General features: G+C 46.6%; 1 protein-coding gene across 1 annotated transcript in view; it reads right to left on the bottom strand.

Annotated features, from left to right (window-relative positions):
- Positions 1-7,942: 7,942 nt before the first annotated feature.
- npas2 (neuronal PAS domain protein 2) overlaps positions 7,943-16,350 on the bottom strand; it is a 221,125-nt gene continuing 212,717 nt past the window's right edge. Inside the window, exons 20-22 of the mRNA XM_084320101.1 lie at positions 12,992-13,084; positions 9,457-9,667; positions 7,943-8,314 (exon numbers count right to left, since the gene is read on the bottom strand). Of these exons, the coding sequence (XP_084176227.1) occupies positions 8,105-8,314; positions 9,457-9,667; positions 12,992-13,084 (514 nt within the window). The 3' untranslated portion in view covers positions 7,943-8,104. The remainder of the gene's footprint in view (positions 8,315-9,456; positions 9,668-12,991; positions 13,085-16,350) is intronic.

Genomic DNA, 16,350 nt, shown 5'->3' with positions numbered 1-16,350 from the left:
CATTTAGTGTCTTTTCCACCAAAACCCATGTTCCCCCACAAGTTAAAACATTAGGCCCGGAAGAACATGGCTCCTAAAACTGGGGGAAATGTAATGATGAAGGAAAGGGGCTGAGGGAACATGGGGCCTAAGAGGTGGTGGTGGTGGTGGGGTGGCTTCTAAAGGGATGTAGGGCTGACTTCCAGGTAACGAGTATGAGTACTAAACAAAGTGAACACATCAAGTGAGGATGTGCAACAAGGAAAGCTTTGCGTTGTTGACACATTGGCGGAACAAATTAATGTCACAAACTAGAGTGTGTCATTAACCCCAACCCCCTTTTTTAAATGGAATTCTTTATTATAATTTGTTTTACTTAATGTATCACTTCAGAGCTCATTAGAAGCATGTTCTGTATCGTTAGTGGCTTAGCTTGGCATCGCTACTGCACTATCTCGCGTACGTGCACGCGTACTGAATAAACCACAAATGTACCTCTAATACCAGTATTAGTCTGACCACACCCCTCATCAGCTTACCTTCATAAGCAGGTGTGTGGTCACCTGCTCTCCTCCTTCTCGCTTTCACCACAAGGAAGAGGTGCCTCGGTAGATCCCCACACTTGACACCATGATGGAAGAAATTGGATTAGGAACAGCTTGGGAAACAAGGATACGTTGACATCATATCTTTATTTTCTCTCTCACTATTTTCGAGAAAATACGGCGATATTGTCTTCGTACTGGAGTGTCTAGAAGATGATGATCATTCTACAAACCCTCCACCGGTTTTCGTATTGGGAGCACGCCGCTGCATGCTTCTCAACTGCAGTTCCTTGCTGTGTTTGTTGGGGTGAAACCTGTCAGGCCACAGCTGAACTGTCGGACATGCCGCTGTTGTGAGGAGCGGTGCGTTCCAGGTTGGGTGAGTAGTGTTTGCTGGCGGGCTCCACTTGTCTGTTAGTGCTATGGGGGCTACTTGACAAAGTTTATGGAAACCGGCCCCAGGCTAGGGTCCTTTGTTTAGCCGTCTAGGCGACAGAAGGCCTTGGTCTGGCGACCATTATAGTTTTAACTAGTGGGCCGCGACCATTGACACTGGTGATCCCTGTGTGTTCTGGACGAGTGGATTCTCTCTGTCACCGTGTTAAGACCCCATCTTTCATATCCAAATGAGAGTATTCCTTCACGAGGGGATATGTGCATGTAATGTGCGATAGCGGCAGATTCATGTTCAAAGTCAGCTATACAGGCCAGTTGGTACTGTGCTGATTCCGCCGGACGTGGTAATGTCTCCGTTGTGAAGCGGTGTTGACGTCTTGTTTTCTCTTTTCTCTTACAAAGTGAGGAGGGTTCAGAACGGCGGCCTGTCTGGGTGAGTGTTATGTCATTGTTTACATGTTCATAGCTTACGGTTAGCCGGTCGGTGGCCTGGCGCGGGGTAGCTTGGCTTCTCGCGCGCCGCCGGGAGCTCGCTCCTGATCGCGTGCGTCGTAGATCGGCGTCTCGCGAGCGGAAGCAATAGCACCCGAACGGTTGGAGCAGCCGTTAGCTTGATGCTATTCTGTTGAACGTGCTTTGATTTTAACATGTTTTACACTCTTGACCACGACGTCATCCTTGACAGGGGATGTTCGTCGACCCTGCCTGAGCCTAGACGGGGATTGCGTCAACAAAGAGGACTGTAGCGACTGGTGGAGCGGCGACGCTGCCCGGATCGAACAACACGGGACGGCTGTGTTCTACGGTGGCTTGTGACTGCACTTCGCTGATCTGCGTTCCGGGCAGGTACGGGGTTGGCCAGACCTCATAACACGTCTTCTGGTTTTACCTTGCTAAATGTATTGTGAATAACGGTGTTTTTTCCCAAAACGTGTGTTGTTGCAATGCATTTGAGATACGTTGCGGGTTGTGTGTGAGCTGTTTTTGTCACTGGCAGTTAGCTTCTCCGTGCAGATCGTGATGTATTGATCTGGTTGTTGTGTGAGAAACATCATGGTGTTTATGTGTACCGTGTACTCACTACTAAGGCAACTAACCTATGAAGCTATGCTTGGTGACGAGTGAGTAAAAGAATGTTCTTTCTCAGACTGTAATGACAATGAACAGTGAGTTCACACATTAACAGGTTTTCCTGTTTTAACTGGCCGTATTGAGGGTAAAATAGGAGGATTGTGTTTCCCCCCCCGGTTCCCTGGGGACTTTATCACCTCCTATCAGACATGTTGTGCATTAATTGTGTCTTTTGTGTGGTAGGGATACGATGTAACTCTCAGCTTGATTGCTGAGGTTGTGCTAAATCTGCTGGAGAAACTTATTTCCTAAAGGGAAATTGGTTTGGTTGCTGTCATGTGTGCTTAGCAAGGCCTGTGGTCGATACTAATCAAGAATGATGTATTCTCTCATTGTGAAAAAAACGGCGTTCCTCTGTTGAGTGTTTTTGCCATTTTTTGTAGGTGATGATGGGTTGTGTGTGTCATGTGACCTACAACTGGGTTGTACTGGCCACAGAAGCACATGTGTATGTTGGACCGGGGTTCTTAGAGCCCTCTCTATTCTGTGTTTTTCCTTAGTAAAAATCAGATAGCAGGTTAGCTCGTGCGCTGTGTGGAGCTGTGAAACGCTTTATAGAGCTGACTATGACTGTGTCATATTCTCTTTTTGTCGTTACGTCGTATCATGGGTGTGGGGTCGTAAAGGGGTGAACTGGTAACCTTTCCTCTCCCCATTGTTCTGTCGGTCAGGGGTACACCCCCTGTCCTTCAAGGTTCCCGTCACGTGGCGGTTCGGCACGTTACGGGGGGGGGGGGGGGGGGGGGGGAGGGAGTTCCTGGTCCCACGGCCTGGTATATTGGGCGTGTGCACCGCAGGAATTCCCCCGCCATAGAGTACGTCACCGTGCGCGTCTCTGTTGGTAGGACTTCCGTGTGCTGTTCAGGTCCATGTGATGGATCTGTTTTCAGGGGGGGTGGTCAGGGCTCCTCCTCACCAAGCGCCTACTCAGGCCTTCTGTGAGTTCGGACTCCTTCTTCCATATGAGGAAGCCTCCATCAGAGTACAGAGCCTTCCTCCTCAGATTGTCAAAGTGAGTGGACCCTCTAGAAGGGTCCTTTTCTATTGTATGTATATTCGATTCAATTCGTTTATTGAGTGTGTATGGGTTCGGTGCCTCTTCCCCGGAGGCCCTAAAACCAGTTTTTTTACATGGCTCAAGGTGCAATATATTCTTTTCAATCTGTACAGCTCGCGTGGGAAGTCTCTCTGGGGATCCCCGTCTCTTCCTATGGGAGGGTGGTGGGATGTAAAAATGTGAACATTTTTTACCCCGGCTGTGTAGACTGGGATACATACTGTTGATGCTTCCTTCTTTCTATTCCAGAAGTGTTGGAGTTAGGGAGTGTCACACCCCTCTTGTCGTTCCCCTGGGCGCCTTGGGGATTCAATGACAGGTCTAAATAGCCTGTTCATTGATGGGGGTGTGTCCCGACGCACGTATAGTGCTAGCTCGCTGTAAACAGGCGATTGACTGGCACGCCTTAGTTGCTTGTGGTTGAAACAGCGTTTTTATAAAGCAACTGAGATGGGGGTTTTTCCTCTTCCGGCGACCACATCCCATGACCTGGGTGGGTTGTCGACGGATTCTCGTTCATGTCTGGGGGATGATGACGGGATGGATCTGAACATATGTAGTGGGGTCTCACGCCCTTGGGGTGGGCCACCAGGCGCGGTTCGTCCCGACGTCTGGGTGGCGCCTTCTTTTCATGTTAAGATCAACACGCATATCTGCCCTTCTCCTGGAGTAGGCATGTCGGCGTGGTTAGGGCACGGGACTGGTTCTGGTCACGCTGGTCCAGATCAGTTGAACCCGTTGTCCGCCGGGGATGCAGATCTGCTGTTCTGGTACCCTGAGGGACTTGGGCTTTTTTCAGGGGGAAAAATGCCAGGTCGGTCTGGGTGTCACAGGGTTAAGCGCTATGGAGACCCTGGTTGGGTATGTTTTTACTCAGCACTGTCGTCATGGCTTACAGCCATGCCATTCTGTACGCGCTCGATCTCGTCGGATCTCGGCCGCTACACAGGTTGGTCCTGGTTAGTACTTGGTTGGGAGACCGCCGGGGAATACCAGGTACGGTGTGCTTAGGGGCTGGTTCTCCATTATTTTTCGCTCCTCTCTCACGCATGGCGAAGAGGGGCCTGTGGGGGTGGTTTTTTGACCTCCTCTGGTGACCCTGTGCTTCCCATACCGCCAGGCCCGGTCCGAAGTGATTTTTGCGACCCGTAGGCCTGGGTTAACCCTTTTTGGAAACTGAAACACTTGTACTGCGGTATAGCCGGTGTATACCCGCAGGTGTGTTTTGGAGTTTTTTCTTGAGGGGTTATAGGAACAACCACCGCATTGGGTAACACCGAGGTGGTTGATTCCCTGGTGTGTTGGAGCAGTGTCAACTCCCGGGTTCACCGTTTGAGGGTGCCCCTGCACGTTCATGACGTCTGCCAATCGTGTCAGCCTTCTCTGCCTCGACCCCCCTGGGTGGGGGTTGTTAAATGGAGGCTTGGTCATGCAACACCGCCAGCTTACGCTCCTTCCGCCGGGGCGGCTGTGTTCAGCTGTCCCCTCTGGCGCCTGTCTCGTCCGCAGTCTCCAGGCTAGGGTTAACAGCCTGTTGCCTGGTTTTTCCCCGGTGCGCTGCCTGCTTCCGTTGGTTAACCTTTTTTGTGTGCTTACGGCCATGCTGACTGCCTATTCTGCAGGGTCAGTGTGCCAGGCGGTGTACTATTGGGGGGACGGGGCCCCGCTCGGCTTACGGCCATACCGACCTGAACACGCCCGGTCTCGTCCGATCTCGGAAGCTGGGCAGGTTCTGGCCTGGTTGGTTCCGCCTGGGAATACCAGGTGCAGTAACTGAGGGGCCTTTGTCCGAATACGCTGGCGATGTGGGGGGCGGGGCACTACGTGCCCACCTGGTGGGGTCTTGATGCTGGCATCATGGACTTCTCCGGGCCCCCATTCCAGGGAGTCCAGTCCTTTTGGTGGGTCTGGGTCTTCCTTCGTGCTCCGCTGCTACGGCCTTGCCACGGGGTTGGGTTTGCCCTTGACCCCGTGATTCTGGGGGCAGTAACGAGGTTGTTCCTCCGTTCGTTCCCGGGTGGCATGCGGGTTGTGCGTGTGTGTAGTCGTGGGGTCAAGCCACGGTCTGCTCACCCTGTGCGTTGAGTTGCTTGAGTGCCTCTTCGCACGGTCGGGTCCGTCGCCCTCCCGTGACGTCCCTAATAGGGGGGCTACCCTCCATTAGGGGGGGTCGGGGGGGCTCGGCCCTCCCTGTTCTGATGGTTTTGGGGGGCTGTCAGCGGGGTGTATTTGTCAGCCAAGTGGCTCCGCTTGGCCTCCCTTGTGCAGTAGCGATGCCAAGCTAAGCCACTAACGATACAGAACGTTAGGTTATGACTATAACCAAGTTCTGTTAGTTAGGGGCGATGCTTGGCATCGGACGCCGCTGCAGCCCTTGTCCTCACCTTGTGGTGAAAGCTTGGGAAGGAGGAGAGCAGGTGACCACACACCTGCTTATGAAGGTAAGCTGATGAGGGGTGTGGTCAGACTAATACTGGTATTAGAGGTACATTTGTGGTTTATTCAGTACGCGTGCACGTACGCGAGATAGTGCAGTAGCGATGCCAAGCATCGCCCCTAACTAACAGAACTTGGTTATAGTCATAACCTAACGTTTTGTGTGTGAGACGGTCATCATGGCACCAGTTTTCAGGCCCAGATGAAATATTTATTCAGCTTCCCAGTGTTATGCATGATCAGGGCTGGGTATCGTTTGAACATTTTCCATACCGGTCAATGCCGATACCTGGGATTCGATACCAAGAGTTATGTGTGCTGTGTATGCTGTGTGAGCCAGTTATTATATATTATAGCTATGGATCTAATAATATGGTCGATTGTCATTGAGTTTCTTCCGGTCAAGATGCAAAAAACATCCATACATTTCCATTTTATACCGTCGTGAATATGAGTGTAGTTTCCAAAATGCTCCGTAATGGCCGGCAACGTGTATTCTAGTAAACGCGTTATCGTTTCTTCCCTGGACTAGCTACTGTTCTAAAATAAAATTTAGATTATCGGTATTATGTTTCATCATGTATGCATGAAAGGCGGGTGGGGCCCTCCGTGCTTTGATCGCAACCAACGGAACACGCCACACACACACACGCCCCGATCAGCATGAAGGAATTATCGCCATCGGATCAACGTAATATTGATACCGTATAGTCCTTACCTTGACCAGGATCTGTCCCGAAAAGAATATTCCAATTATCTGATCACCATTCCAAGTACTGATGTCGATCAAGGTGCCAACGTAATCCAGCATTGAACATTAACGGGGGGGGGGGCCCAACCCTTGTCGATGCATCCGTTATAAGCGCTTGCCTTGCCCGAGTAGTTAGACCCCGCCCGCAGGCCGCAGCTCGGCCCAGACACCAAGCCACATCGTTTCAAATGGAGTGCAATAGCGGCCGCAAGGCGTTAGGTGACGGTATTGGACTTTTGCAATCTCAGACCCATCCTCAGTGATAACACAGGCTGCCGGTATGTTTTTATGAATGGAAATATCGAATAAAAGAAATAACGATGAAAACCCGACTATACTAAGGTTTTCGGGGGTCCTGGCGCTCAACGTTCGGCGAGTTAACCCGACTATAGTCGGGCCCGGCGCTGAAAGTGTTAATGGGTGGCATGAGGCTATGCTCTTCCCAGAAGACGGCGTGGCACAGAATGTGTTAATGGCATGAGTACCTGGCTAGTGAGCCTCCTTTTGATTTGGGACTGGTATGATTGTCATACATTCCTTTGTGAGGTTTGAGATGTTCAGATCTCAGTTTTCAGAGGAGCTTAGACATGTGGGTGGATGGGGTGATGCCACTGGAGGGCTTTCCTGAAGTAATCCTAATACCTTATTGTCCCGAATATAAGAAAAAAAGGGCTGTCTTACTTTTGGGGTCTAGAATTTTAAATGTCATATTTAATTCATCATGCATCATATAATCATTAATGATGCAGTCCTCTGCAGGAGGTTGAGAACAAGTGTTGCTGAGGGTGGAGGTTGGAGCTAAGACCCTCTGTCCGAGGTGCGTTTCAAACAGCTAGGCTCCAGGGCTCTCTGTCCCGACCGGTCTGGTTCCACTGCAGCTTTACGGCCACAGCCGTCACACGCTGAGGGGTAGATGAAGTGGAGGGCGAGCCCGCCTGTCTCACCCTGGCCCCCGTGTGGAGGTCTCACCCTGGCCCCCCCCCCGCGCCATCGAGTTCCCAACTCGTACGGTCTCTCCTCGAGCGCACCAGTGGTGCATTGATCATCGACACTTCGAATACACTTATAGCCTCCATTGAATAAAACAAGGTGTTTCATTAATATTATTTTCAAATTAAATTATCTTCTTTATAAAAACAAGATTTGGTCTTCAAAAAAGTACTTTTCCAAAAATGTATCGTTATATTCGGACCAATATGGTATTAAGCCATTCTTATTGTGTATGTATGTGTGTGTGTGTGTGTGGGGGGGGGGGGGGGGGCAATTATTTTATAGATGAACAGACCTACTTTTGGATAATGGGTGATGGTACAAAAATCCAAGTGGAAAAACCCCTGCATGTAAACATCAGAAAGCACCGTCTTCATATTGATTCTGATAATCCTCTCGTTCCAACGGTGTCAGCGAATGACAACTGGGGTCCAGCACTGAGGAAACCGTTTCCCCATTCTGTTTGAGAGACCCGTCTCCCTGGAGGTTACGCCGTGGCTCTTTCTCCCACGGAGTTGCGAAACATCTTTGTCGGAATAGGTGGCTCTCAAAGGTCAAGGTCAAAGATCAAAAGGTTAAAAGTCACTACCAGCAATTTGCCTTTTTATTCTTCCCCTAAGGGTTTTTGCTGTGAAAATAAATGTTGCCGTAGAAACAAAGCCACTTCGGGCTTCACAGCGAGGAACGCAGAACTTGAAGAAGCCTTGACGTCTTTTTTGTTGTCGTCGTCTCTTCTAAATGCCATGGCGTTGTGTCACCAATAAAAGAATAACAATATCAAGGGATAATAATCTCAGTGTTCTCACCGAGTCCACAGGGCTATCGAGTGAGCATATTTGGGAAGTCTGAAAGGCTGCCAGTCTGGTTTTGGGAATGGTGGTGCGGTCGTTGCGGTTGTTGCTGCTGTGCTTGTGGTAAGTGCTGTTGTTGCTGCTGTTGGATGTAACCCACGGTGCTTTGCTGCTGGATGTTAGTGGTGTGTAAGAAAGCAGGAGTAGGTCCACTTTGTAAGAGTCCTTGCGTTTGCATCTGTGGGACAAACAAGAAAGAAAGAGGAGTATGGGAGTGATCTGGTTTACACATTACGTGATTAACAGTTGGCAGACCAGAACAGTACAATTATATCGCAGAGATTACATATTCACACTGACCCTGGCATTATGATGTCACATATTCCAGGACATTTTAAAGGTGCTATAGATAACAATTTAAATAGTACATTCACAGAGCTTTTAGAAAGGTGTGGAATAAAATTGTATTGTATTGCTTTTCCCCAGAAAAGGTATTGATTCATTTATCATTTAAAAATAATTTGCAGGTCCAAAATTAATGTTGTTGTTTACATCTTGAAGGGATGTATCCCCTCCCTACTTCCCATTTCCTGGAATGCACCTGATAAATTGCATGCTGGTGCTCTCGTATGACATCTAGTGGCTGAATGTTATCAATAGCACCTTTAAATACAGCTCAGTGAAATGCTAAAAATATTTATGATTTTTTTTATATACTTTCTGGAATATGACATCAAAATGACCCTTTAACGCAATAACTCTCAAAACCAAATTAATTAGCATGAGACCCTTCATAGTTTTGGGGATAATTACCGTACTTTTCGGACTATAAGCCGCACCTTTTTCCCCCATTTTTCGACCCTGCGGCGGCTTATATGTGACTCGACGTGACCAAACCCGAAAATGTAAAAATCTAAATATTGCTTTTTTGACTGCATTGAAATGTTATTTGTCTGTTCCCTTATTTGCTAAACTTAATACAACTTGTAAATGAGTTAATTCTTGTTATTTGTCTGACAGTATTGTGTCCCAATGCTAATTACATATGGTAATTAAAAATTAAAACACCTGCGGCTTATAGTCCAGTGCGGCTTATATATGTACACATCATTCAATTTAGCTGCTGCGACTTATATTCAGGTGCGGCTTATAGTGCGAAAAGTACGGTATGTGAGATTATGGACGTTTTGGTGGAATGTTCCTTTAAACTTTTATATTTTTAAACGTACCAATATCTTTGGAAATAATAGTATATGTATGTATGTATATATGTTTTTGTTTTGTTCTATGTGGACCCCAGGGAAAATAGCTGTTGCCTAGGTGACAGTTAATGGGGATCTGAATAAACGGTAAACTGCAGAGAGGCTGTTACATGGCTACCTGAAAGAAGTGCTGGGGCTGCTGTAGCTGCAGGGAGTGCTGGGAGGCCTGAGGCTGAGAGTGGTAGGCCCCCTGGGACTGGTGCCTGATGAAGCTGTTGTGTGGGATCATGATGGGGGATGTGAAGACCGGCGAGGGGACGAGGACAGCGTTGCAGTTGACCTGCTGCATGGAGAAGGACGGCGCGATCATCTGCTGCTCCAGGGTGTATCTGAAGAAGAACCGCCCCAAGCGGAAAACGCTTTATTCCACAAGCATGTGTACGGTGATTCTGTCTGGGTGAAAGCGGACACGTGAACGACGTGTAGAGTTTCAAAAGTCCTTCAACTAAGGTGGATAAACTGGACAAAACTATCAAGGGAGAAGAATTCTGCAGCTCTTTGGAGGCCGATGGATGTTCTAAAAACATCACAATGGTGGAACGAACTTCCCACCACAGTCAGGACAGCTGAAACCTGCACAGTTTTCCACCGCGCACTTCTTCAAACAACATCAGAAAAGAAAAAATGCATTCTAACCTTAGTAGTCTTTTATTATTATGCACTTTGCTACTAAGCACTAAGTAATCTACCTCTCCTATATTACTACCTACTATGCTAATAATGTCTATACTACTAGGAACTCAAGACTGTAGCACTGTATAATTGTTGTACACAACTTTTACACACTTTGGATAAAAGCGTCAGCTAAATGACTAAATGTAAAAGTTAAAATAATGCTCTTTATTCATACAATTAAAACCAACACGTTTGGGCAACATGCCTTCATCAGGGTTACCAGGGTTACCAAGGTTACCAGAGTAACCCTGATGAAGGCATGTTGCCCAAACGTGTCTTAACACATTGCCCGCCGGGCATTGTACCCATCTAATGCCCCTCTCTGCCAGCGCTATAAGTCTATGGAGTGGCTCACCTTCTTTGCAGGGCTATAACTTTTTACACTTTATTGCTATATTGACATTACTATGGCCCATTCAACATCGATTATCCATCGTTCAGGATGTGGGAACGTTATACTTTTTCATTCATACATTCATACAAAAATCCCTTCTAGAATATAAGTATGTTTTTATCGTTTTCTGCAGTAATTCCTAGAACGTGAGTTATAGGCCTAAACGCATATATAGATTATCGATTGCCGTTTCCCCCCTATACACGCTATATTAAAAAATTAAACTGTATATGATCGGTATACGTTATGCTTCATCATGCGTGGAGGAAAGGGCGGGGGGGTCGTTTATAATTCCCCGATCATCAGTAAATGCTTTATGTAGTATGGGTGGATATATTGATCAGATGGTTTGTAAACAAGGAAACTCCCAATTGGGTTGAAAATAACGTTAGTGTCCTCTTACCGCGCGTCAAAGAGACTGGCGGTGAAAGATCCCAGGTATACGACGCCGATCGCCTAGGTCCATTTCCGGTTTGTATGTCGCAATAAACGCCGAAATCATATAGATTATTAAGTTTAGAAAGTGATCCATTATGTACATTGTGTCTGTCGGGAGCCTTGCAACGATATCTGACGGCCGGATGAATTTAATCGACACACATCAGCCATATCCTGTTGTTCGAGTGTAACTCGCCCGACCATCCACCAGGCGGCGGTATTGAGCCATCGTTGCCTTCACCTGTAGGGTCCAGCTGCAGCGTCACGGCTGTATATATGAATTATGAATGCCATGGCTAAAAAATGAAATATTGATCTCAATAACGCTGTACAGCGAGGTCTGGCGGTCAACGCATGGTGGGCAATAACGCTGTACAGCGTTTCCGGCGGTGGATGTGTTAATTGTATGAATAAAGAGCATTATTTTTAGAACATCCATCGCTAATCGCCAAAGTTTTCTCTCAATTTACAGAGTTCCACAGAGCGACAGACACACATTGTAGAAGCCAAAACCGACATATTGGAAGTTGTATTGTATTTATGTTTTGAATATTAGGGGCACACCACTAGGGGCATAGGCTCTGTAATGTTATGCACCTGCTGAGAGAAGAAATCTTTCCTAATGGAGCAATAGGGAAGACTCAAAACTGTTCTGTTCTCAACCATCATTTTCTTTGGATAATAAACCTTACAAACTACATCAGCTGCAGCCTGGACATTCAATCTGTCAACATCCACAACTTCTTTTGTTACCCGAGTAGAAGAACATCCGAGTAGGTGCATCGTGGCCCTGGGTAAATTTATTAGGGAATGACAAGCGGCCACTACACACACGGTACAATGACGATGGATACGGTGAACAGGGACAGCACGGCTAGCAGCCGACAGTCCATATCAGTTTTACTGTGCAGTGCTGTGTACATCAGTGTTAGTGGCCCTGGGTGGATTGGAGTAACAGCTGGGAGAGAGTTGCAGCCAAACTCAAATGCCCAGAAAAACTCACACACTCAACTGTGCAGTTGAAACCTTTTGATTTTCTGATCTGTTCAATGTTGAATCTGACCATCCAGACATGGCCAAATTGATATCGCAAATCCATAATAAGACAGTTCCTTTGTGTTTTATTGTGTAGTGTGTGTTTCTTTTCCCCGGCTTCCCCCTCCCTTCTCTATTCTCAAATTACTTCCGTGTCCACTAGCATGTTTTAGTCTAATGCGGCCAATGTAAACAGCAATGGCGACAGCCCAGGAACCGGTCACCCTTTTTACTGTGACATCCTACTTCGCTGACTTCTCAAAGTCTGTGAAAAAGGGTCTCAACTCGTATAACTAAATTTTATAAAAAAATATTAAATGGTAGAAAAAAACGGTAACGGAGGAAAGCGGTAGTAAGAGTGTTTTGTTGACATAATTTCTATTGCTGCAACACGCGACACAGCACCAGTCTGCCCTTTTTTCCCTGCCACTGTGCTTTGTGTTTTTGGACAATTATTTTGCAGTTAATAAAACCCTTGATTTTACCTTTTACTCAAATTTGGGGTCCAACTTTTTTTTCCGATTTTTCTCCCATCCCACTGTTAGTCGTTATGCCAATTCCCAACCCCCTTCCTGGTTGTTGCGCACTTTCCCCTACTGTTGGTCCGAGAGGCCGGAGACTGTCACATGCTTTCCTCCGACGCATGTGCAGCCAGCCGGCAGCCAGCCTGGCCGTGCAGATTCTCACCGGGAGAGTGTAACGTGTGGAAGGTCGCACTACCTCTCTCCAGATCCTACCCTTGCTGAGCAGGCGCCCCGACCGAACTGTAGGGGTCGCTGTCCACAACGCCCAGGACCCACCCACGGCTCCCCTCCCCCTAACTCAGCCAAACGAGTTAGTATAGCAATCAGCCCGAGCCAAGGCAATGCTGACTCTCCGGGAGTCGAGACCGCAGCCTCTTGCATTGGTGACAAGCACAATCTCCGCTACGCCACCTGACCGCCGGGGTCCAACTTTTGAACTTTAACAGACGTCTACAAATCTTATGGAGTAATTATCTCATTCCAATCCGTCTTACACCACAATGTGAATTTCCCATCTGAGCCACATGTGGTCAGAAGAGCATATTTTTTCCACGTGTGTGTGTGTATATCAAGCCCATCACACTCACTTGGTTTGTTGGATTCCTGCGTGGCACTGGGAAGGCTGCGAGCAAACACTGCCATCAGTAACCAGGGTCTGCATCGGCTGATTGAGAAGCATCCTGCAGAGGAGGAAAGTTGTTATACAGGGTATCTGCAGGGTATTAAAAAGTTTTAAATTCATAATTCTCCATCTAAGCCTTCTAAGGTATTGAAAATCTTAAATTTCATTTGCACAGGTATTCAAGTTTTTTGGGGGGCAGCCCGGCTGTCGGGAGATGAATTAATATTAAATATATTAAATGTTTTTGTATTAAATTCTTTTTTGCTGGGCTACCGGGAGCTTGATGTGTCTGGCGAGAGCTTGTATGGAATGCGCGATAATTGAAATTGGTGCAACCGCCAGTGTGTTTTTGTGTTTGTGTGTTTGTGTGTTTTGTGTAGGTTTAAAATGTTTCATTTGCTAGTATGGTCGTGAAATTGGTATTACATTTTGTTCTAAGGGGTATTAAAAAGTCTTACATTTAACTTGTTGAAACATGCAGACACCCTGTTATAGGAAGGCCTGGAACTCTTTCCCATCAATAAATGAGTGGATCTGTTCCCGTGTAGAAAAACAGAGTGAACAGCTGAAGGAAAGAGCGAATCGTCTCTCTTTTCCAACCGCCAACTTTTCTTTGCGTCATGAATAAGACATAGATTTGCACATTTTGGGCTGCTAAGTGGCGCAGTGGGCAAGGCGCTCGCCACCAACGCAGGAGATGCTGGGTTCGAGCCCAGCTCTCGGCGTTGCTACCAGCTTGGCTGGTCGTTCATACTAATACAATTGGCAGTATTAGGGGGTGGGAAGCTGGTGTGTGGGGATCGCACGTTGTGGACAGCGACTCCTACAGGTCGGTTGGTGCGCCTGCGCAGCAGAATCAGGAAGCAACAGGGGCGGCGTGTCCCTCCCACGCAGACCCTCGCCGCTGAGAGATCGCGCTGTACAGGTGAAAAGATGTGACGGCTGCCTCCTCGAGTACCGGAGGGGACACGTGATGCAAGGCTTCGTCCACATTGCAGCCGACCAGTGGGAGGCATGGCCTAACAACGTTCGAGACAGGGGAGGGTAGAATTGGATAATACGAAATTGGGGAAGGGAGAAAAATAGAAAATGGTTAGATAAAAAAGTAGATAAAGTAGATAAAAAAAAAGATTTGCACATTTTGGAGCGTCTCTTGCCAGGGGAAAATAACACAATGTTTTAACAACAGATGACGTCCGACGCCTGTGACTCTAGGGGCACATGGAGCTCCGTGGACACAGAGGGAGCATGTCGAGTCCCGATGCCCTCCAGTTAGTAGAACTGACATAGAAAGACTTTTCAGCCTTGGAAATATCTAAGTAATATAATATGAATAATATATTGCTTACGCTGCCTAAAAAAGTAATAATGTAATGTGACATGCTACTTTTGATGGTAGGTTATACAGTACATTTTCAAAGTAACTTACCCTGGCCACTACCCTGGCATTTCACCAAAAAAAACTGCCAATTTATTTTGCACATAATCTCACACACATCCAAAAACAGTGAATGCACACATTCATTTAGTTATTAGTTATTGATAGTAAATTAGTTTGAATGTGGCCACTAGTGATGTCACCGGGTACATTAATTCCTTGTGTTTTGTTAATAAGGTACTGCTTATTTTTTCATCTAGACATCATTTCATGGTGCTGTAATTAACACAACACAAGGATCCAATGTCCCCGATGACCATCACCAGTGGCCACATTAATTTACTCTCAATAACAGTCAAACTAAATGAATGCCTGCTAAACTGATTAGAGTTTAAGTAAGTAAACAAGAGTCATAATGCTCCCTATTCATTTTCCAATTTAACTCTATGAGAAAGCTAGTGGGGAGGAACAACAACTACAGGTATTCATGACCTATCTCAAGCCCTGCCCTTGATCCTCCAATCACAACTGTTGCTTCCCTCGAGGGCGGGGCTTGAGATAGGTAAATTACTGATAACGAGTCAGCCTGCAAGGCACAATGCTCTCTAGTATTCACAGTGATTGACAATGTTATTATATTGCCATCTTCGTCTATTCTTCTGGCTGGCCGTGAATTTCGCCTTTCATGCTATACAATACTACTATTTAAATGGTAATTTCCATGCTAACATTATTAGACTGGTGTCTAGTCCAGTCTAGTGATAACGAGGACCATTACAGTAACAAAACGTGTCTTGCCAGTAAATCTGTGATGAGATAAGATAACATATTCCTTTATTGATCCCCTTGGGGAAATCTGGGTGTCATAGCAGCATGGGAGAGGTACAGGTATGGACAGGGTAATAGTAGAAATACATAAATATAGGCAATTAAATTAAATCTGAATATAAAAATATGTGAAAAATAAACAGTGTAAACAAAGGTGCAGATGAGGATCGGTTATATTATACGTTACAATAAATATAGGCAATAAGAAATTTTTATCTGAATATATACTATGAGTACGAGTAAAAGTAAATAGTGTAATGTTTCTATTCTGCCGGTCACTCCTAGTGCCTAGCAGAATAAACTGAATGTCCACACAATGACATTATAGCTGAAGGTTTGTTTACTTCCACTTGGGGTTGCATACATGAACTGACAGGCACCGTATCTGACGTCATTATCAAGAGTCTGGGCTAAACCAACTTATGGGTGAAACCATTACTTCAGGATACCACATTTCCCTTCTTTTAAAATAAGTGCATTTAATTATAACACCATATAATTATACCACCATATAACACCATAAGTGCAAATCACATCTATCATTTTTTTTTTTCTTTTTTTTTTTTTTTTTAAACAACATCAGTGTAATAACAGTCACAGGTCTAGAATGTCTCTCGGCTTAACTAAGCGGCCTGACCTGGTAGTAATGCCTTGTGGTGGCACAGTTGGGGAATTTTCAACAGTCTGCTGTACAGTCTCAGTGGCCTGAGGCTCGACCTGTTGACCATCCGTTGCCACTCCGTGACGTGTATCTCCCTCGGTGGTCTGTAGGAGGTGACGCCGATTGCGCCGGAGCGTGTGGCCCTCATTTTCCGGTCGCTCACAGGCGCACTGCTTACAACTGAGTGTATTTGCGAGTCCATGCCCTCACTCAGTGAGTCATCACAGCACGCTAGCGGCTTCCTAGATAGTGTGTCTGCTACTGGAATCTGCTTTCCAGGCTTTTCCAATGCTATATCTTTGCAACTGAAGTATCATGCGTTGGAGCCTCGGCGGTGCAGCTGCAAGGGGTTTGCGCATTATTGTCTCCAGTGGCTTGTGGTCCGACTCGATGATCACCTGACGTCCGTACAGGTATTGGTGGAATCGCTTACATCCAAAGAGCACGGCGTACAGCT

Source organism: Notolepis coatsorum, assembly GCF_963971535.1.
Source record: "Notolepis coatsorum genome assembly, chromosome: 8".
Taxonomy (NCBI): domain Eukaryota; kingdom Metazoa; phylum Chordata; class Actinopteri; order Aulopiformes; family Paralepididae; genus Notolepis; species Notolepis coatsorum.
This window is presented reverse-complemented; position numbering and strand designations above follow the sequence as displayed.